Source organism: Ruditapes philippinarum, unplaced genomic scaffold (genome assembly GCF_026571515.1).
Source record: "Ruditapes philippinarum isolate M1 unplaced genomic scaffold, ASM2657151v2 ctg3721_1_1_1_1, whole genome shotgun sequence".
In the NCBI taxonomy this organism is placed as follows: Eukaryota; Metazoa; Mollusca; class Bivalvia; order Venerida; family Veneridae; genus Ruditapes; species Ruditapes philippinarum.
Window position 1 is genome coordinate 36,264 of NW_026857197.1, and position 23,403 is coordinate 59,666.

At 34.7% G+C, this 23,403-nt stretch overlaps 4 protein-coding genes across 12 annotated transcripts in view; 2 read left to right on the plus strand and 2 right to left on the minus strand.

Moving 5' to 3' along the window:
- Positions 1-9,632: 9,632 nt before the first annotated feature.
- LOC132749054 (mucin-2-like) lies at positions 9,633-11,249 on the plus strand. Its single transcript, XM_060738739.1, has one exon. The coding sequence runs from the start codon at positions 9,633-9,635 to the stop codon at positions 11,247-11,249; it is 1,617 nt and encodes a 538-aa protein (XP_060594722.1).
- A 7-nt stretch (positions 11,250-11,256) lies between these two features.
- LOC132749055 (uncharacterized) lies at positions 11,257-12,948 on the plus strand. Its single transcript, XM_060738740.1, has one exon. The coding sequence runs from the start codon at positions 11,257-11,259 to the stop codon at positions 12,946-12,948; it is 1,692 nt and encodes a 563-aa protein (XP_060594723.1).
- A 2,787-nt stretch (positions 12,949-15,735) lies between these two features.
- LOC132749046 (serine protease inhibitor Cvsi-2-like) lies at positions 15,736-17,413 on the minus strand. The gene is made up of 3 exons (XM_060738722.1): positions 17,275-17,413; positions 16,712-16,825; positions 15,736-15,839 (listed from the first exon to the last, which is right to left on the minus strand). The coding sequence occupies exons 1-3, from the start codon at positions 17,315-17,317 to the stop codon at positions 15,742-15,744; spliced, it is 255 nt and encodes an 84-aa protein (XP_060594705.1). The 5' UTR covers positions 17,318-17,413; the 3' UTR covers positions 15,736-15,741.
- A 2,213-nt stretch (positions 17,414-19,626) lies between these two features.
- LOC132749053 (rho GTPase-activating protein 18-like) overlaps positions 19,627-23,403 on the minus strand; it is a 41,318-nt gene continuing 37,541 nt past the window's right edge. For all 9 annotated transcript variants that reach the window (XM_060738730.1, XM_060738731.1, XM_060738733.1 and 6 more), the window contains one exon: positions 19,627-23,190. In XM_060738730.1, the coding sequence (XP_060594713.1) occupies positions 22,974-23,190 (217 nt within the window). In that variant the 3' untranslated portion in view covers positions 19,627-22,973. The remainder of the gene's footprint in view (positions 23,191-23,403) is intronic.

Consider the following 23,403-nt stretch of genomic DNA (forward strand, 5'->3'; position numbering starts at 1 on the left):
AGATTGTATTTTACTATGATAAAGGTTATGTTACAAATCGTTACTATAAGGCATTAATTTATATTAAATTCTTGCTAACAATTAGAAATTTACACTCTATACTTCAGGACATGACCCAGTGTTTTCATTGGTTGTAATCCTCAAAACGCAAAAGATGTTAGATAACTGATAAAAATCAATTCTAGTATGATGTAAGTGGTTGTTGTTATTGAAAGGCGCAATTTTGACAAGTGCCCTCGACAATCCCTATTGCGGCGCTTTTCTCCAAGTAGACCTTTTATTCGTTAAACGGTTTCCGGTATCAATGCATCACGGTACAGACGAGCAGAAAAATTGACAAATATAAATTATGGAAACATAAATTACTGTAAAGGGATTCCAGAGACAATTTGAGATTTATTTTTCACTTTTTAGCTCACCTGTCACAAAGTGACAGGGTGAGCTTTTGTGATCGCTTTTCGTCCGGCGTCCGTCCGTCGTCCGTCCGTCCGTAAATTTTTACTTTAAATGACATCTCCTCATAAACCACTAAGCCAATTTTATCCAAACTTCACAGGAATGTTCCTTTGGTGGTCACCTTTAAAAATTGTTCAAAGAATTTAATTCCATGCAGAACTCTGGTTGCCATGGCAACCGAAAGAAAAAACTTTAAATATCTTCTTTTAAAAAACCGTAAGAGCTAAAGCTTAGATATTTGGCATGAAACATCTTCTAGTGAGTGTCTACCAAGTTTGTTCAAATAAAAGCCCTGGGGTCAAAATTGGCCCCACCCCAGGAGGTCATTGATTTTCCCTATATACATATAGTAAAAACTTAAAAAATCTTCTTTTAAAGAACCAAAAGAGCTACAGCTAAGATATTTAGCATGAAACATGTTCTAATGAATGTCTACCAAGTTTGTTCAAATAAAAGCCCCTGGGTCAAAATTGGCCCCGCCCCGGGGGGGTCATTGATTTTCCCTATATACATATAGTAAAAACGTAAAAAATCTTCTTTTAAAAAACCATAAGAGCTAGAGCTTAGATATTTGGCATGAAACATCTTCTAGTGAGTGTCTACCAAGTTTGTTCAAATAAAAGTCCTTGGGTCAAAATTGGCCCCGCCCCGGGGGGTCATTGATTTTCCCTATATACATATAGTAAAAACGTAAAAAATCTTCTTTTAAAAAACCATAAGAGCTAGAGCTTAGATATTTGGCATGAAACATCTTCTAGTGAGTGTCTACCAAGTTTGTTCAAATAAAAGCCCTGGGGTCAAAATTGGCCCCGCCCCGGGGGGTCATTGATTTTCCCTATATACATATAGTAAAAACTTAAAAAATCTTCTTTTAAAGAACCAAAAGAGCTACAGCTAAGATATTTAGCATGAAACATGTACTAATAAGTGTCTACCAAGTTTAATCAAATAAAAGCCCTGGGGTCAAAATTGGCCCCGCCCCGGGGGGTCATTGATTTTCCCTATATGCATATAGTAAAAACTTAAAAAATCTTCTTTTAAAGAACTCAAAGAGCTATGGCTAAGATATTTAGCATCAAACATGTTCTAATAAGTGTCTACCAAGTTTGTTCAAATAAAAGCCCTGGGGTCAAAATTGGCCCCGCCCCAGGGGGGTCATTGATTTTCCCTATATGCATATAGTAAAAACTTAAAAAATCTTCTTTTAAAGAACCAAAAGACCTAGAGCTAAGATTTTTAGCATGAAACATGTTCTAATAGGTGTCTACCAAGTTTGTTCAAATAAAAGCCCTGGGGTCAAAATTGGCCCCGCCCCGGGGGGTCATTGATTTTCCCTATATGCATATAGTAAAAACTTAAGAAATCTTCTTTTAAAGAACCGAAAAGGGCTAGAGCTAAGATATTTAGCATGGAACATGTTCTAATGGGTGTCTTCCAAGTTTGTTCAAATAAAAGCCCTGGGGTCAAAATTGGCCCCGCCCCGGGGGGATCATTGATTTTCCCTATATGCATATAGTAAAAACTTAAAAAAATCTTCTTTTAAAGAACTCAAAGAGCTATGGCTAAGATATTGAGCATCAAACATGTTCTAATAGGTGTCTACCAAGTTTGTTCAAATAAAAGCCCTGGGGTCAAAATTGGCCCCACCCCAGGGGGTCATTGATTTTTCCTATATGCATATAGTAAAAACTTAAAAAATCTTCTTTTAAAGAACCAAAAGAGTTAAACCTAAGATATTTAGCATGAAACATGTACTAATAAGTGTCTACCACGTTTGTTCAAATAAAAGCCCTGGGGTCAAAATTGACCCCACCCCAGGGGGTCATTGATTTTTCCTATATGCATATAGTAAAAACTTAAAAAATCTTCTTTTAAAGAACCAAAAGAGTTAGAGCTAAGATATTTAGCATGAAACATGTTCTAATAAGTGTCTACCAAGTTTGTTCAAATAAAAGCCCTGGGGTCAAAATTGGCCCCGCCCCGGGGGGTCATTGATTTTCCCTATATGCATATAGTAAAAGCTTAAAAAATCTTCTTTTTAAGAACTCAAAGAGCTATGGCTAAGATATTTAGCATCAAACATGTTCTTATAAGTGTCTACCAAGTTTGTTCAAATAAAAGCCCTTGGGTCAAAATTGGCCCCGCCCCAGGGGGTCATTGATTTTCCCTATATGCATATAGTAAAAACTTAAAAAATCTTCTTTTAAAGAACCAAATGAGCTAGAGCTAAGATTTTTAGCATGAAACATGTTCTAATAGGTGTCTACCAAGTTTGTTCAAATAAAAGCCCTGGGGTCAAAATTGGCCCCACCCCAGTGGGTCATTGATTTTCCCTATATGCATATAGTAAAAACTTAAGAAATCTTCTTTTAAAGAACCAAAAGAGTTAAAGCTAAGATATTTAGCATGAAACATGTACTAATAAGTGTCTACCAAGTTTGTTCAAATAAAAGCCCTGGGGTCAAAATTGGCCCCGCCAAGGGGGGGTCATTGATTTTCCCTATATGCATATAGTAAAAGCTTAAAAAATCTTCTTTTTAAGAACTCAAAGAGCTATGGCTAAGATATTTAGCATCAAACATGTTCTTATAAGTGTCTACCAAGTTTGTTCAAATAAAAGCCCTTGGGTCAAAATTGGCCCCGCCCCAGGGGGTCATTGATTTTCCCTATATGCATATAGTAAAAACTTAAAAAATCTTCTTTTAAAGAACCAAAAGAGCTAGAGCTAAGATTTTTAGCATGAAACATGTTCTAATAAGTGTCTACCAAGTTTGTTCAAATAAAAGCCCTGGGGTCAAAATTGGCCCCGCCCCGGGGGGTCATTGATTTTCCCTATATGCATATAGTAAAAACTTAAGAAATCTTCTTTTAAAGAACCAAAAGAGCTAGAGCTAAGATATTTAGCATGAAACATGTTCTAATGGGTGTCTACCAAGTTTGTTCAAATAAAAGCCCTGGGGTCAAAATTGGCCCCGCCCCGGGGGGTCATTGATTTTCCCTATATGCATATAGTAAAAACTTAAAAAATCTTCTTTTAAAGAACTCAAAGAGCTATGGCTAAGATATTGAGCATCAAACATGTTCTAATAGGTGTCTACCAAGTTTGTTCAAATAAAAGCCCTGGGGTCAAAATTGGCCCCACCCCAGGGGGTCATTGATTTTCCCTATATGCATATAGTAAAAACTTAAAAAATCTTCTTTTAAAGAACCAAAAGAGTTAGAGCTAAGATATTTAGCATCAAACATGTTCTAATAGGTGTCTACCAAGTTTGTTCAAATAAAAGCCCTGGGGTCAAAATTGGCCCCACCCCAGGGGGTCATTGATTTTCCCTATATGCATATAGTAAAAACTTAAAAAATCTTCTTTTAAAGAACCAAAAGAGTTAGAGCTAAGATATTTAGCATGAAACATGTTCTAATAAGTGTCTACCAAGTTTGTTCAAATAAAAGCCCTTGGGTCAAAATTGGCCCCGCCCCGGGGGGTCATTGATTTTTCCTATATGCATATAGTAAAAACTTAAAAAATCTTCTTTTAAAGTACCAAAAGAGTTAAAGCTAAGATATTTAGCATGAAACATGTACTAATAAGTGTCTACCAAGTTTGTTCAAATAAAATCCCTGGGGTCAAAATTGGCCCCGCCCCGGGGGGATCATTGATTTTCCCTATATGCATATAGTAAAAACTTAAAAAATCTTCTTTTAAAGAACTCAAAGAGCTATGGCTAAGATATTTAGCATCAAACATGTTCTAATAGGTGTCTACCAAGTTTGTTCAAATAAAAGCCCTGGGGTCAAAATTGGCACCGCCCCGGGGGTCATTGATTTTCCTTATATGTGTATAGCAAAAACTTAAAAAATCTTCTTTGAAAAAAACCAAATAGCTAGAGTTAAGATATTAAGCATGAAACATCTTTTAGTGAGTGTCTACAAAGTTTGTTCAAATAAAAGACCTGGGGTCAAAATTGGCCCCGCCCCGGGGGTCATTGATTTTCTTTATATGTGTATAGCAAAAACTTAAAAATCTTCTTTGAAAAAACCCAAATAGCTAGAGTTTAGATATTAAGCATGAAACATCTTCTAGTAAGTGTCTACAAAGTTTGTTCAAATAAAAGCCCTGGGGTCAAAACTGGTCCGGCCCCAGGGGTGTCATTGTTTTTAACTATATGTGTATAGTAAAAACTTAAAAAAAATCTTCTTTCAAAAAGCCCAATGAGCTAGAGCTTAGATGTTTAGCATGAAAACATCTTCTTATGGGTGTCTACCGAGTTTGTGCAAATAAAAGCCCTTGGGTTAAATTGGCCCTGCAACGTTGGGGGGGGGGGGGGGGTTGGGGGCCTATATACAGGTGAGCGACCTCTGGGCCATCATGGCCCTCTTGTTTTGTAATCGTTGTTATGGTTTTTGGTTATTTTTGTTGGTTAAAGGATGTCCAATAAAATGTTGTTTCATGCTAAATATTTACTTTCTCGCCATTTGTGTTCCAGTCTAAAATATTGTTGAAGGTTTTACTGAAATCCATGAGCCTTAGTGTAGATTTAGTCCATAAGATGATGTTTCATGCCAAACATCTAAGATGTCAAAGGAAAAGATTTTAGTTTGACTATATACCATGTATACATATTTTGAAAACCTATATGACACCCGAGACAGCACCAATTTGACAGGACGTTAATTAGAATGCATTGTATATTTGGTAGAGATCAACTAGATCATCTTTTATATCAAATATATAAGCTCCTGCACATTGCGTTTCCGAGAAGATTATTTTACAAATGTTTTTTACAGGAAATATACATTTAAGGAAAACCCATTACCCCCTTCACAAGGACAAAACCAATGCTTACCATTTGGCTATTATTTTATTTATTATTTTTATAACAATTTTAGCTTTTTGTGTTTGTTTTACCCTCGATTTAAACTTGTGTAAAGTAAGTGGCCTGCATTAAATAAAACAAAACACTTTGCCGTGATGTTTCATTTTGTTTTGTGAAAGGCTTTCCGAGAACCGCTTATGTAACATCCGTATGAAGTCGATTTTATCTTTATATAGAGAGTCTTACAGTATGGAAGTGATCAGAGTTTCTAAAATCGCTTGTCGACTGGAATGTTATAGAGATGGGTGTGAATGATTCAAACGTGTATTTTAAATATACATATTTATTCATGGCTGGATTTATATGTTTAAGTAAGTACCTTTTTCTTTCTTTCTGTCCTGTCTTTCTTTTTGTCTGTCTGTCTTTCTTATTTTTTTATTTCTTTCTTTCATTTTTTTTTCATTTTTTTCAATTCTTTATACGGGGTTTTGCCTTTTGTCTATTTCAAATTATCAAAACATATATAGAAAGATTTGTAAATTAGGATTCTTTTTCCTAATTTCAACTGTATTTATTTTCAATTTAAGTTTGAGTGAAGATTTAAAACAGGTCCAATTCATTCTTCTGTATGACAACCAAAAAAAAAAGCTACACATTTACACAAATAAAATTCAGTAATGTATTTCGACATTATTTTTCTTTTTTTTTCCTTTCTTTTATTTAATACTATGAGTTTATAAATGAAAGAGTAAGGCAAACACAAAAATATGAACAACAACAATAACATTAACATTAAACTTAAAAAAAAAAAAAAAAAAAAAAAAAAAAAAAAAATACGCACACACACACACACTGCGCTAGAGGGCAACTTAAGACGCTAAGCCCGTGTGCGCGTCTTCCATATGTATAAAGTTTAGGTGAACAATATCAAACTTAAAGATTCTATTTAATAAACTTTATTTTATTCTATTTCAAAAGAAAAATATTACCAACTGTATAAAATGAAGAACTTTTGCAACATTCTGATTCGTTCAAGATTGACCACCAGTATAGATTTGCCTCAATTTGAATTCGGATCAACCCATTGTTAGCTTAAGGGCTTTCAAACTTATGCTAATTTTGTTGGGGTTTTTTGTTCAGTATTTAATCGCACCAAAACTGTAAAAATTAAAGGTCATATAGCCGCGGCTTTACTGGCGGAAGAAGACCTCAGGTTTCGTTCCGTGCATTATTTCTGGCACGAACGGACACGTGAGTAAACCACCGACGTTTCGTAAGCGAGCCAACACATAAAATAGTACAAATTCCTGGCGAGATTCGAAGACACAAGTTTGAGATCAACGACTTTAACTGCACTGTCACGGACGCCCCTAACATAATATCAAACAACTAAAAATGTCCAAATCTTCGATAGTTTGTTGACCATCGAGTAGTAAGCCTCAACGAATGTTATAATTTTTAAAATTTTGAACCTTTTCATTTTGAGAAAGTTGTAGTCTGCTAAAAATTTTTTGTTTATATGTATCTAACAAGAAGCTGTATAGGTATCTAACAAGAAGCTGTGACGCAACATTTCGGTCTTTTCCGCCAATCTTTGGGCACAACGTATATATTGTAAACATATGCCATAAATCTATAGATAATTGTACATCAGTTGTCATTTCTAAATTGATTATGATTGTCAAACACATTTTTTCAAAATAAATTTGCCGAAATAGTCTTAATTTTATACAAAGATAACACGATTACATCTCAAGTCACGTGGAAGATACATCTTTAATGTGTCCGAGTTTATCATGAAAATTCGTTAATGTTCTTGTCTGGCTTTGTTCCTAGCTGTACTCAAAAGGCAATTGTGATCTGTCTTGGCATGTCAGTAGCTTAAAAAAATTGTGTCATAGTTTGGAGATCTTTCTGGAGTTAAATTATATACCATATACATACACAGTGCGTTAACTGGAGTGCTGGACTATTCATTACCCGCACTCCAATTACGGACTGTCGGGGATAAAAAAAATAGAGCATGATACACTGTTACTGGTGTTTGCTTATTGTGATGACAGGCACAGAGATAACAATAGACAAGTCATATTCGGATGCTCGTACATAATTTATTGGCTACCTTTCCTGTGGTTTCATATTGTGACGAAAGGAAACTTTTTTATTTTTACCTATGATACAAAAGAGGAAGAACATCAAAACAGCGAATAGCCTCCTTTTTTAATGCTCTTTCTGTTAGATAAATCCCCGATGTTTTTATATATCTAATGTAGAATTTATACATTGTTGTTGTTGTTATTATTTTTGTGTTGTTTTACTCCTCCAGAAATTATCAGATTATTTTATCCATTTACATTCAATTTTAGCTCGATTTATCGAGTTATGTGGACGTTGTCGTATCCGGTACAGGCACCATGGCCCATATCTTTGCCGTCAGGACACTTTTATTTTCATTTGTCAATGGATTCCCTTCATACTTGGACACAATAACACTTTGGGACCTTAAAGTATACCAGACTGAATTTGACCTTCTCACATAAATAACCTTGACCATCTAGGTCAAATGTTGAATGTCGCTTGATTTTTGCTATAATTGAATAAAACTTTGCTATTTATGAATAGATTGTCTTCATACTTGGATACAGCAATCCTTTGGACAAGACCTACAAGAGGATTAAGTTGATTGTAACATTTACTCATCAATGACCTTGACTATGAAGGTCAAGTTGTTTTACTTTTGCTATAATGGGTTAAACTTTGTTTTTGTATAATTTTATTGTCTTCATACTTGAGCGCAACTACCTTCAGGACAATATTCTAGAAAAGATCAAAACTAATTTGAACTCGATTCATAAATGACCTTGCCCTTGCAGGTCAAATTATTGTAACTTCAGTTGTTTGTTACAATAGGCTATAACTTTGTAAATAATACATGGATTGTCTTTATACTAAATACTAAGTCAAAAAATTCCTTGGGACAAGACATCAGAAAGGATTTATTAAACATGAGCTTGATTTGACCTTGACATTTAAGTTCAAATAAGTGAACTTTGCTACAGGCTATATCTTTGCTATTTATTTATGGATTTTATTTAAACTTTGATAAAAAAACAATTATACCAAACCTGACATGTTTAGTACTTCAAAAAAATATGATCTCGACCTCACCTTGACCGTCAAGGTCAATTATTGAATTTAGCTTATATTGTCACAACTTCGTTATTTAATACGTATTTGATTTATAATTGGACAAAAGTATCCTTACCGCAAAACCGACATGTTGAATGATTAAAAATGATATTAATGTTTATTTGGCCTGAACCGTCAAGGTAAAACTAATGAAATTTGCTTAAATTATCCTAACTTTGTTATTAATTTACCGGTTTGATTTAAACTTAATCAAAAGAACACATTATAATGACAATTTCGAAATGTTGAATTATTGCGATATGACATTGACCTTAAATTGGTCTTGAATTATTGAAATTTGCTTAAATTGCCATAACTTTCTTAATTAAAGACACATTTTCTTATACTCGGACAAAAGTATACGTAGGATAAAATCGACATATTGTGTAACATTGAGCCTTGAATGACCTTTACCGATACGGTACCATCAAGGTCAAATCATTTAATTTTGCTTGTAATTCTTAACTTGGTTATAACTAATGGATTTGAGTCATTCTTTTAAATGCATATGGTAAAATTGACATAATGTTATAATTGAATAATGATTCAAATTTGACCTCAAACTATGAATGACCTTGACCGTTCAGATTAAACATAAAATTTAAACTATATTTTTTAACAAGAAAATTATGTTTTTTATTAGTAGTCTCTACTGCATTATTGTCCCTGTAATGTGTTTGAAATAACAAAACAAAACAAAACAAACAAAAAAACAAAAACAAAAAAACAAAACAACAACAAACACGCCCCCCCCCAAAAAAAAACAAAAAAAAAAACACAAAAAAAAACAAATAACAAAAAACAAAACAAACAAACAAAAAATACCGAGCATAGTCCCCGCTAGGCGGTGGCTTATCTAAACTTGATATAAAAAATATCTAATATTAGGCATAAAATCTTCATATCATCCCTCTCTGTTATGTACCATAATTTATACAAAAGGGAACATTCTCTATTAATGGACTTTACATTATGATAATTCCAGGTTTTCCGGGGTCAAGAACGCTTGATATTAAAGCAGCAATCAATGAAACAACAATGACAACCTCTACAACAGTAAATGTAACAGAGAGCGAGCAACCAAAGACAACCGCTACTACAACAATAAATGTAACAGAGAGTAAGCGACCAATGACCACCGCTACAGTAAATGTAACAGAGAGCGAGCGACCAATGACAACCGCTACTACGACAGTAAATGTAACAGAGAGTGAGCGACCAATGACAACCGCTACTACAACAGTAAATGTAACAGAGAGTGAGCGACCAATGACAACCGCTACTACAACAGTAAATGTAACAGAGAGTGAGCGACCAATGACAACCGCTACTACAACAATAAATGTAACAGAGAGTGAGCGACCAATGACAACCGCTACTACAACAGTAAATGTAACAGAGAGTGAGCGACCAATGACAACCGCTACTACAGCAGTAAATGAAACAGAGAGTGAGCGACCAATGACCACCACTACTACGAGTACTACCTCTATTACAACAGAAAATGTAACAGAGAGCGATTTAGCTAATACAACCTCTTCTACAACAATAAATGAAACTGAGCGCGAGCTACCAAAGATTGAAACCGCTACTACGACAAAGGATGTAAAAGACAGCGAGATACCAATGACAACCGCTACTACGAAACATAATGAAGCAGAGAGCGAGCGACCAATGACAACCGCTACTACGACAGTAAATGTAAAAGAGAGTGAGCATCCAAAGACAACCGCTACTACAACAATAAATGTCACAGAGAGTAAGCGACCAATGACCACCGCTACTACAACAGTAAATGTAACAGAGAGCGAGCGACCAATGACAACCGCTACTACGACAGTAAATGTATCAGAGAGTGAGCGACCAATGACCACCGCTACTACAACAGTAAATGTAACAGAGAGCGAGCGACCAATGACAACCGCTACTACGACAGTAAATGTAACAGAGAGTGAGCGACCAATGACCACCGCTACTACAACAATAAATGTAACAGAGAGCGAGCGACCAATGACAACCGCTACTACAACAATAAATGTAACAGAGAGTGAGCGACCAATGACAACCGCTACTACAACAGTAAATGTAACCGAGAGTGAGCGACCAATGACAACCACTACTACGAGTACTACCTCTAGTACAACAGAAAATGTAACAGAGAGCGATTTAGCTAATACAACCTCTTCTACAACAATAAATAAAACTAAGCGCGAGCTACCAAAGATTGAAACCGCTACTACGACAAAGGATGTAAAAGACAGCGAGGTACCAATGACAACCACTACTACGAAACATAGTGAAGCAGAGAGCGAGCGACCAATGACAACCGCTACCACGACAGTAAATGTAAAAGAGAGTGAGCGACCAATGACAACCGCTACTACAACAGTAAATGTAACAGAGAGTGAGCGACCGATGACAACCGCTGCTACAACAATAAATGTAACAGAGAGTGAGCGACCAATGACAACCGCTACTAGAATAGTAAATATAACAGCGAGTGAGCGACCAATGACAACCGCTACTACGACAGTAAATGTAACAGAGAGTGAGCGAACAATGACAACCGCTACTACAACAATAAATGTAACAGAGAGTGAGCGACCAATGGCAACCGGTACTACAACAGTAAATGTAACAGAGAGTGAGCGACCAATGACCACCGCTACTACAACATTAAATGCTACAGAGAATCAGCGACCAATGACAACCGCTACTACAGCAGTAAATGTAACAGAGAGCGAGCGACCAATGACAACCTCTTACAACAGTAAATGTAACAGAGAGTGAGCGACCAATGACCACCGCTACTACGACAGTAAATGTAACAGAGAGCGAGCGACCAATGACAACCGCTACTACGACAGTAAATGTAACAGAGAGCGAGCGACCAATGACAACCGCTACTACAACAGTAAATGTAACAGAGAGCGAGCGACCAATGACAACCGCTACTACGACAGTAAATGTAACAAAGAGCGAGCGACCAATGACAACCGCTACTACCACAGTAAATGTAACAGAGAATGAGCGACCAATGACAACCGCTACTACAACAGTAAATGTAACAGAGAGTCTGCGACCAATGACCACCGCTACTACAACAATAAATGTAGCAGAGAGTGAGCGACAAATGACAACCGCTACTACAACAATAAATGTAACAGAGAGTGAGCGACCAAAGACAACCGCTACTATGAACAATAATGAAGCAGAGAGCGAGCGACCAATGACAACCGCTACTACAACAATAAATGTAACAGAGAGTAAGCGACCAATGACAACCGCTACTACAACAGTAAATGTAACAGAGAGTGAGCGACCAATGACAACCGCTTCTACGACAGTAAATGTAACAGAGAGTGAGCGACCAATGACAACCGCTACTACGACAGTAAATGTAACAGAGAGCGAGCGACCAATGACAACCGCTGCTACAACAGTAAATGAAACAGAGAGTGAGCGACCAATGACCACCGCTACTACGACAGAAAATGTAACAGAGAGCGAGCGACAAATGACAACTGCTACTACGACAGTAAATGTAACAGAGAGCGAGCGACCAATGACAACCGCTGCTACGACAGTAAATGTAACACAAAGCGAGCGACCAATGATAACCGATATGACGACTACTACTTCTGCTACGACAGAAAATGTAACAGAGAGAGCGTTACCAAATGCAACCTCTTCCACAAATATTTTCACAGAAAGTGAGCGACCAAAGCCATCCTCTAATTCAAGTTTTACAGAACCACCAGGCGTTATCGCAGTTGTCATTTCCATAGTTTATAATTGGTTTTTTTCTTCAGATGAAAATGAAAGAAGTTCAAAAACGACAGAAAATGTAACAGAGAGCGAGTTACCAAATACATCCTCTAAAACAGTAAATATATCGCAGAGCGAGCGACCAAAGACTGTAACCGCTACTACGGCAAAGAATGTAACAGAGAGCGAGCGACCAATTACAACCGCTACTACGGCAAAGAATGTAACAGAGAGCAAGCGACCAATTACAACCGCTTCTTTGACAGGAAATGTAACAGAGAGCGAGCGACCAATGACAAGCACTTCTTTGACTACTACGACAGAAAATGTTACAGAGAGCGAGTTACAAAATACAACCTCTTCTACAAATATTTTCACAGAAAGTGAGCGACCAAATACATCCTCTAATTCAAGTTCTAACCTCTCAAAACTAACAACAAAAGCAAGGGCTGTAACTTCCACTAAATCAATATTTACGAGAGTTGAGCCACCTGGTACGAAGGTAGTGGGGGAAATCGGAGTGGATCTGCAGGCACTCAAGTTACTTTTAACTTTTTTATTAACATACTGTGTGTCATTCTCGCAATGGCATATTGTTAGTGAATATACAAATTGTAGTATAACTTCAGCAATCATCAGCGAATGCTTCAATTTTATGCTTTTAATCATTTCATTTGATAGAATACCGACACTGAATTTCTATTGTATAATAAAGGAATAAACTACTTACTAAATTCTAAAATTTTCTAGTCGAGTAATTCGGCTGCAAAGCAGCCAGGTCTTATATGATTTGAATAAGACGCATTATTTATTGCGGAATGACATGATTAATTTTGCGAGTCGTCGATAAAAACACGAGTACATAAAACTATTAAAATTTCACCTTTACACCTTATGACCAATTTTTAATTTCTGGCTTTGTTGCAAAACATTTCAACATTTTCTTCAAAAGGAAATACAATGATTTTACTATCCCCGTGTACAAATAACGGACTGTGTCTGTAGTTTACCGAGATTTGATATCGTTAAACCAGGCATAAATTAAATCAATCGAAAGTTTCGCATTCGGACAAAACGCATCAGTGTAAGAGCTGTTGCATTGCACTGTCATCAAACATCTGAATCTGTTCAATATATCCATTTCTTGACTTTTAGAAACTAGGAAGTAGGTTCATTTTTGAAGAAATTTATCTTTTAAAGTTTTAGAGATTATTTGGATAGTGCTGCGAGGTTTCAGAAACTTAAATAAACACATAGGTTAAATATAAAGTAAAGCGAGGTTACACATCTATACTGTTTTGTTTTGGTTAGATTTGGTAATTATAATGGGTCTGATGCTTTTAATGTCTTTATACTACGTTTACTTTGGTGTTTTATCGATTGTCATTTGCTTATAAAAAGTTTATATATCGTTTAATCGAGATAACGGAGATATAATTATTAAATGCTCAAGGCATTATGATAAATCATTATGAGCAACACTGTATATAAGACACATGGGTCATTACGACATTGACTGAAACGCACCTATAGAACGAGCTAATGGAATTTTCGTGTTGTAACGCTTATATACCTTTAAATTTCAATCTAAACAGATATTTCGTCTATGTAGCTGTTCTAAAGGCAACCATTTCACGATGCGTATTTTTAACTTAGCTTGTTCTATATATTTATTTTTGACATACGTATGGCGTACGTCACGATTGGTTTGAGTGCCTTTAGGGACTTATTAAAACTTTTCGCAACAAACATAAATCACAGGAACTTGAAAATGTAATATAGGTACGATTGCATACTACTTTTTGTGAAGACTTTTTATGTTTGCTGCATTAAAGTTGTTATGTAAAATGAACAAACATGTCATGAGATATTTTATATCTTTAAACATTTTCATGGAATGTATTTAATGTATCATCATATTAAAGTTGCATGCCTTCAGATTAGAAAAATGATTTCAAGGAAATCAAAATATGAAAAGAAAATTCACGGTCAATTCACTGCTTTGAAGCATAATCACAAAATAAAATTTCAGGAAATTAAAAACCTTTTTAATACACTAAAGATAGACTTTTATTGTAAATCATAGTCGCAGATTTGAGATATGATTATTTATTCATATTAACATCATTATTGGCTATATATTGATTAAAAAACCCCGAAAGACACAGTTTGTAAATATTTATTACAATAAGATATGAAAAAAAGGTATTTTCCATCCTATGCGACGCGCCGATGTTAGCTATATTTATAATTCCCATGCTAAGTCGCGGTGGTGCTTGGGATAATCACTTGATACTGTAAAATTAATGGTACGAAAATGCCTGGCCCTCCTCGGACAGTTTATCCTGCCTAAAAGATATAAAAAAATACTTGCAATTCAAAGTTTGTTTGCTACATAAATATTATCGATTTACTCTTTTTCTCTGCCTGTAATAATATTGATGTGTTTTCATTGGCTTAAATCATCACGTTATCAATACACATGTAGGTGTGAACTAATTTCGTGCTCATTAAAATTATTCCGTTAATAGACATATAGCAATCTTATTTACAAATGAATTGATAGAAGCATTTAAGATAATAACAATCATTGGAAAAAAATAAATGCACATAAATTGTAAATTTGTGTATGACAACTCACCCCCTAAACAAAACATAATAGACTCAACCAAAACAAGCGTCTGCTTCTTTACCTAACTATGTAGAAGCGTCTGCTTCTTTACCTAACTATGTAGTTGCATGACCATGATTAGCAAAAGCAAACCAAATTTAAGAGCTAAAGCTATTGTAAAAATAATACTATGACCACAGCAGATTTCGTACAGAAAAGTTTTACTGATCTTTTTGCCAATCAGTACATCTGCTAAATGCTGGTATTCGTAGTACCCCTTACATCCGGATTTTTATGGAAAATGCCGAAAAGTAAGGATAGACCTCTTGGAGAATTCTTCTAAATGTGTTTAGTACATGTGTGAAACTTCACAAACATTTTACGGACATGTCGGATGATATGACGGGGGTTAATAAACGCCGAAAGAGCTTGTAAAATTAACAGAAGATAGAAAAGTTCGGGGAAATTTGGGGAGGCATGCGTTAAACGTTCTCATTAATGAAAAGAAAACACAGCATCAATACAGTATATTGTTTATGTACATAATCATATAAAAGAAACCAAAAGATCTACCGGATATACATGTAGCAATTTCAGCATTTTTCCTGGAAAATAGAAATTATAGAATTTGTTAAGTTAAACTGACATTTGAATCGACAAGTGGTTCGATTTTTAAAAATAAAGAGAATATATAAATACAATTAATTAATTAATTGGATTGATTGGTTGATTGGTTTATTGGTTGGTTGATTTATTGATTGATTGATTGATTGATCTGTTCATGTTCAATTTCTTTCAAATAAAACATTTCGAACAACATGCAGAATTTAGAAAATAAAGTATCAAGTATTTTTAATTGGTGTCAGGACTTGTTTTAATTTGTTATAAAGATAAATACCTGATTTAATAACACGTGCATATATTGTCCACACAGTGCCAGCTCTGGTATCGGTTTGGACATCTTTTACCCAGGTTTAAACAATCGTCACGTGTCTGACATCCTACGGAGTACAATAATGGAAATCAAAAAATGTACATTGTATCAGCAAATATTGAGCGTTTGCAGAGGCAATAATAGAAAGTTTCAATAATATGGATACAACATTTTAGCCATCAAAGAACTGCAATATTAGTCTTAAGTTTCTCTCCACCTCCCTCCCATTCCCCAGGTTCCCTAGTAACAGATGGTCAGTATAGTAACCAATGGGCCGTACTTCTAAAACTATAGTCCGTAGAAACCTAGGTTTGGAACCAATGTACAACTATGTAAAACGTGTCAAGATCAGCAGTTCATTCGTTAGCCAGATAATCGTGACCATTATTTAGTTTTATAAAAGGTTGCCCCGTAAATTCACTTCATGCTTGCAGTATTGTTATATTTTTCTGGTCCTTTGGGATCATTGATTCCAGCAGTATAAAGTGTTGAGAATAGAGTACCGCTCAAGCGAGTGCTAGGAGGCGTGAATGGTGTAGCAATATTCCATTAATCATGTACAGACTCAATCAAACCGGGTCTGCATTTTTCATGTAATTTTGTTGTGATTAATGCTTCGGAGGGATCGCTTTGTTTCCGGATTATTATATACACTGCTGCTATCAAATTTTGAAGAAATATCTTCTTTTTTTCTCCAGCCGTATTATAAATTCGTTATTAAGATTGTTTATAGGTTATATTGCCATATATAAATGGTGGTTTGTATGTACGAGTAACCGTTTATAAATATAGAGCCATATAACGTACCAAAAATCTTTATAATAACTAATAATATAAACAAACAACAAAAGATTCACTTTTACATATAATTAGCTTCTTTTGCTGACTTAATAAGACTGTCCTTCTAAACATAATGGAAATATTTTAATTGTAACGTACTGTCTGGTATTGGTGAGCACGTGCACTCCTGGCGTTCACAGATAAGATTACTTCCGTTAGCACACAATGTTATCTGGCAGTCCATTGGTCCAACGCAGCGTTCTGCGTATATAACTGAAAACAACACGACAGTAGCTAGAATTATTGTCTAGATAAAACAGTTGTTTAAAAGTAATTGCAAATTAAATTACATGTACAATTATGTAAAATTTATCAAGCTTTACACGAGTTTATAGTGCACAAATCATTTTAAAACCCCTGTCAGAGGCAACATTCCCGCTTACGGATGGGGCATAACATGTGTTATTTTGGCGCCACAAAATAAAACTATATGGTGCCAGGTAACAACAATGATATGGATCCGCGGGAACAGGGAGAAGAAATCATTCAACGGATTTATATTACAAAATCGGGCTGGAGTTTCAACTAAACAACTGACTTGCGCATTATTAGTCATATTAAAAATCCCTTATCGGACACTTCATGGAAGTAATGCAATTGTTTTATTTGATAATAAAATGTCGAGCATTTCATGACAGTAAACAACAAAAGTCAATACTTACGGACAGCGGCAAAAGCCAGCACTGCTGCGATGACGATTTTCATTCTTAAATGTTCTTGTACGAAATGAGACACTCCGTTACATTGCCAGCTATTTATTCATTGAAACTTTGTGAAGTAATGTTATTTCATACAAAGCTATAATGCAAAGTTATACAACACATATCAGGAATATAATCTTGCTTATACAATCATATACAATACTTTGCAACTATACCATGAAATTATGTTCGTTTGTGATAAGTCACACCTATACGAATAAGATCTCGGGTTATCATTAGTGGGCTGCATCAATAAGTTGGCACAACTATTCTTTTATTTGGGGACCATGCATGATACGAAAGGGTCATAATGCATATTTCATTATCATACGTACAGACGTACAGACACATCTTCGGATGTATCTAAAGTTATGTTTATGTTCTACTTCAGTCGTCGTTATGGAGCGTAAACGATATAAGGCGGTAACCATTGTTAAGGAGCGTAGACTTTTAACAGTTCGTGAACAGGCTCTGCAACAGCTATAAGTTTCTGATTTTAGGCGTTATTAAAGGTTTCCGTATATATTTATCTATACAAACTGATATGGCTGACATTAGTAACAAGAATGTGGGAATCATTTGTACGTTTCCTGATATGACACCAGTACTGGTTAAGGCCGCTATTCCATTTATACGTGATCAGTGGTCCGCGTCAGTGATCCGTGTCCGGGCATGTCCGTGGGTACATAGGTACGTTATTTTCTATATACTTTTAATTGAAGTATAGCGAACAGAGGATAATTATTTGTAGAAAATGATATAATTTCATTCTAATACCAAAAACAGTTGTAACATCAAAGAATTAGGTAACAAACATTGAATATCAGTTAGGCTTTCAAATAACATCTCTTTAGCAATCGATGACCAGATGTTGTTTTTTTTTAATCTGTCATTGCTGCATCATAAACTTATATGTTCTCCTACACTATTTTGGTGACTTCTTTAGTATTTTCTTTCGAAATCGATAAAGTATTTAATTTCGTTTGAGGCATTTTGTAGGGATGAGACATGTCAGTGACTATCCGCGTCCGTAAAAAATCGCTCATCCTGCGAAACGTCGCGGATGCCGTCGCGGAAGCGGATGGTAAACGGACAAAAGGAATAGATTCAACGTATTCTTTGATTAGCGAATCGGTAACGGATGCGGATGACGGACGCGGACCACTGATCACGTATAAATGTAATAGCGGCCTAAGGCCTCAACAGACGGTAGGATTTAGTTGTACACCACTAATTAGAGATAACAGGGTCTTTCCAATTGAAAGACCCTGGAGATAAGATGTACACTTTTCAAAGCAATACAACACTTGCATTCAGACCGTAATTCTGCATTGTATGAATCATCTGAGGTTTCCCTAAAAACAGTTCCCTCCCAATTGATCCCTTACATACTTTACTCACTAAATTTTTTTTTCTCCATGAGTAATGATTGAAACACCTCCATTTAAACAAAATCAAAACACTCTATAATTGTCAAAGGGCGAGATTAATGTGCAGCCGGACCGAGACTACATGTAGAACGTGGGACTCTCGAAATACGGTACTGTGGCTCTAGTGACTGAGCTATCCGGACGCCTTCAAACTACCTCTTCCGATTAGAGATCAGTTAAATACTGTTACATTATCATTTTCGGAATAATTATGCATTCGAACATATCATAACTTTAGGTCTCCTGAAAAGTTTTTCAACATCATTTTTACCCCATCTTACTACTGTTTACTTTGTAGCCCCAGTCGTTCTGGAATTTCATTCATTCCACAAATTATCAGGGGGTAATTGGGAAATATGTCATCTGTCATTGTGGGAAGTCTGTACAGATAGAACATGTCCTATCCTGTAAATCTAGTATTAAGTTGTATGAATTCTCCACACATTAAGATTTGCCTGTTCATCTTAGTTTTAATTGGTGTTGTACTGCAAAATCCTACCGTCTGTTGAGGCCTTTACACACAGTTTCAAGCGGGGTTCGCTTTTATTACAAATACAGTACTACTGTAACAAGTTACATCTAAGACTGAGGTAGTCTGTTAATTTTGTTGGATTGACGGCGTATCAACACAATTCAGGAACAGGACAGATAATTTTGGCTAACCTGGGTGTTACAAACTTAAGAAACACCAGGGGTCAAAACCACCTCACTTGCTGGAGTTAAAACATGCATAGACTACAGTAATTGGAACCCTTTTTAGTCGCCTCTTACGATCACGCAGGGATAAACAATTGCTGCAATTTTGATGCCCCAATCTTTTTTGGCAAATTCCTCAGTAACTAGGGATGCGCTAGTCTATAGAAGGACAAAAACACTGACTACATTCATAATATACTTATTTTACTCTCTGAATCTTCAACAAATGAAATAAACAATAAATATTTCATAATTAATCTATGTAATATACATAACATGAAAATTATATAAAATCTACATATTTTTGAGAAAAAAAAACAGCATGCAACAGAAATTCTGATAATAGAAAAAGTATATATTTAAATGAATACAAAAGTACAGACATGATTAACAAATATAAATAACACAATGAAGAAAAGTAACACAATATATAAAGTTACATACTGGACCTCTCAAGTGTTTTCAATTTAATACAAATAAACTTACTCCGAAATTAATATTTTAGGTATTCCACAGCAAATCCAGGGGGGAGGGGGGTTACAAATTAAACACACTAATGTACGGTTACAGCTATGAAAAAAAGCGCAACAGGTTGGCCCAGTACTAGTGCACCGTAAAATTATAACGGTAAAAGTACCAGGGTATTAGCTTGGAAAAACCAAGTTCTAGCGTTAACAGTTGTATCCAAGTTCGCATGGACCTTCTTAGTGTTTACAATTTAATGCATATTGGTCGAATAGCTAACTAATTGCAAGCACCTAGTCTAGTTTAAACTGTACACAGCACTTTGTAGGAATTTTCCTCTGGCAGAAGTTGAATTTCTTTTAGCTAAATCAATGTAAATTCATCCTATATTCAACATACATTTGTAATTTGTTTGTGTATCATTTGGCAAAGGTAAATAACTATATATAGCACTCTCACAAAATGTGTCATGATGCTATGTTATAATATTTATGCAATATTTATATATATAATTGCATTATCTTTATCAAGCAATTTGTCAAGTTTAAAGTCGCAACGTCACTGTTGAAGTTCCAGCTTTATTTGTGGAGGAAGTGGGCAGAGTTTGGACTTTCAAACATAAGCCCCGTGCATTGTTTCATGCACCTTAGGTTAGACCTAATGAATTTTTTGCAAGCTTGCTGGGAAGCTTCTATAAGTAGAAGAATCTGAAATCCCTGGTAATTTTCAAAACAATTGCGGCAAGAAGCAAGTTATTTTAAGATCATAGTAGACAATGTTGCATGCATTAATGTATTACAACAAAATTCATACACAAGATAAATTTAGCAAAATTTAAAAAAGCTAACAATTACATAAGTATGAACACAAATATTTAAACTTTAACTTGATACTGGTTTAAATAGGGCAGATGATTTTGTTTTCCAATGATTAAATTTATTAATAATCGAAAAAAGTAAAACTATCACATGCCAAATGCAACCTTGGACACACCAAATTCTGAACATCAAATTAATAAAGATATTATTACAAATGTTGTCAGTTGGTTTCCACTTAATTTATAAAACCTTATCACTAAACATTTTCAGAATTGACAAAAAAAAGTTGTTTTAGTATCATGTATAATACATGTATATAATCATTTTCAACTCGGACAATGTCATGTATTAAATTTCACTCTAAAAATCCAGCTTTACAATTCAAAATCAAAAATATTATTCCCCAAAAATCATGAATTATTTCCCCTTCAATACAAAATCCTCTTATTTTCAATTTTCAAAATCCAGATTTATTTTGTTAAATTTCCCCATATATTCTGCTAAATAACTATTGATTATTGTAAATCGTGAACTGATACACTTTGTCTATACAAAAAACAGGATAGTTCATTCATTTTGTTCAATATAAATTTTTTTTGGAATTATTTATGCAGGAATAAAATATATTATTAACAATGTTTATCAATTTATTTTTATATTTTGAAATGTGTCATTAAGTAATAATAATTATGTACTTACTAGAAAAGTCATTGACCTATATAATACATGTATATGTATTTATGCCAGGGAAATTAAAAACACAAATGAACTAGAAATGTGCCAAAGGGACATGGATGCTCTGGACAACATTTCCCTGTTTTTTTTTTGATAGTTTACAGACCGAAAACTTAACAGAGGGACATGGGCAAATCTATTACAACATTCTCTTATGGGGGGGACATAAAAATCAGCAAATACACAATATTTCTAATAATGCGCTGTTAAAAAGCTGAAAATAAATATGTGCGAAAGAAAGAATTTTATATGTTGTAAGAACATTCACATTTTTTTTTTATGTTTAAAATGGTCGACCATTTTTGAAGTAACAATTTCACAATAATACAAAACACATCAAGATTTTCACAGTAAAAAGGTAATATTTAGATTTGAAACAGAAAATCTAAGACTACATGTATAAAAATCAATCAAAAGTCAAATCACGATAAACTCAATCATGCTTGTATGAGGGAACACATTTAAAATATACCTCAGGCAAGTGTGCAATTCATCACAGGTTGAATCTGGGATATACGATAACTTATCGTATGTCCCAGGTTGAATGCTATACACAATCAGAATAATAATTTCACTCTTGGCCATGTAGATTCAAATTCTGGGCTAGCCATTGTTTTCTTAAGCAGATTTTTTCAATACTGGTTGGGTCCAGAAATGATGTTTATATATATATAGCTTCCTACACAATATAGTATGAATTATGGTTGTTGCTTTAACCAACCTCTGGAAATACAACATTCAACTGGTCTATACAGATTTAAATAACATTATAGCAGTCAGTTTTCGGGTCCTAAATAATAAAATGTATAATTCGTATTTCCAATGCTTAAAGTTTGTAAAATTTTGTTTGAATTTTGAAAAATAATAATTCTAAAATTCCTGTATGAAAGCAATATGTAGGTACATTCCCTTTTGAGCAAATAGTGTGGTCTACATCTTTTAAAAGACAAGACTGGACAATATAACCTTTAATGACAAGTGGCTTTTGCCTTTATAAGAAAGGTATGTTTTGCCTTTATTGACCAGTGTCTTTTCCCTTTGTTTATTGATAACTGGCTTTCACCTTGTATAAGAACTATTTTTTGCCTTTAACGGAAAGAAGTGTTTTGTCTTTATTAACATTTAGCTGGATAGCTTCCAACGTCATGAAAAAATTCAAAGTTGCTGGTGAGATTTGAACCAAAAGTGGTAAGGGGCAAGTGTTTATTTCTTCAAATGTAAAAATATCTGATCAAATTTGTAGTTCTCTGACTGTCTCTCATATGATTGTAGGATTTCCTTAGATTGTCAGATCACAGACGTAAAAAATACTGCACAATCGTAATTGTGCGTAAAAAGTCACTCAGTACGTACATCACAACTCAATTAAATGCCAATTAGCATCTAGTATTTCTATAGAATTATCACATTGTAGTACTTAGTACTGTTTTGTAACTGCCATCTTTAATTTCTATGGAGTGAAAACTGTTCCACTGCTCGATAACCAAACTATATAAAATGATTTTTGCTGGAATCGCTATGTAATTTTAAATCTTTCTCGACGCTTTATTATCCATTCTGCATTAGGATTCACTTTATACAGTGTTAACATATTTGTGTTGTGTGGTAAACAGCGTTCACCAATGTTGCCGCCCACTTCAAACAGGAACGTGTCATCCCCAGCGGACTGGTAATTTCTCGGATCATTGTAGATAGGTCCATGTTGTGTTTTCCCGACATCAGAGTTTTCATTTCTGAAAGAAACATTAACTTTAAATTGGCCATGGAGGTACAGAGTCAAGACTTTAATATAAAAATACAGTAAAAATATTTTCTGTTTCATAATCCTTATTTCATTAAAAATGACAAAAAGTATCTTAGTTTATACTCTTAATCAAATTTGTATATTGGACATGGCATGCTTTAAAATTGAAAAAATGCATCAAGAGTTTGAGGGAATAAATCAG

Coding starts and splice junctions, on each gene's coding strand:
- LOC132749046 (XM_060738722.1), bottom strand. CDS start 17,317: ATGAAAATCGTCATCGCAGCAGTGCTGGCTTTTGCCGCTGTCC. Junction 16,826..17,274: donor GCTGGCTTTTGCCGCTGTCC/GTAAGTATTGAC, acceptor TGTTGTTTTCAG/TTATATACGCAGAACGCTGC. Junction 15,840..16,711: donor GTGCTCACCAATACCAGACA/GTACGTTACAAT, acceptor TGTACTCCGTAG/GATGTCAGACACGTGACGAT.
- LOC132749055 (XM_060738740.1), top strand. CDS start 11,257: ATGACCACCGCTACTACGACAGTAAATGTAACAGAGAGCGAGCGACCA.
- LOC132749054 (XM_060738739.1), top strand. CDS start 9,633: ATGACAACCGCTACTACGACAGTAAATGTAACAGAGAGTGAGCGACCA.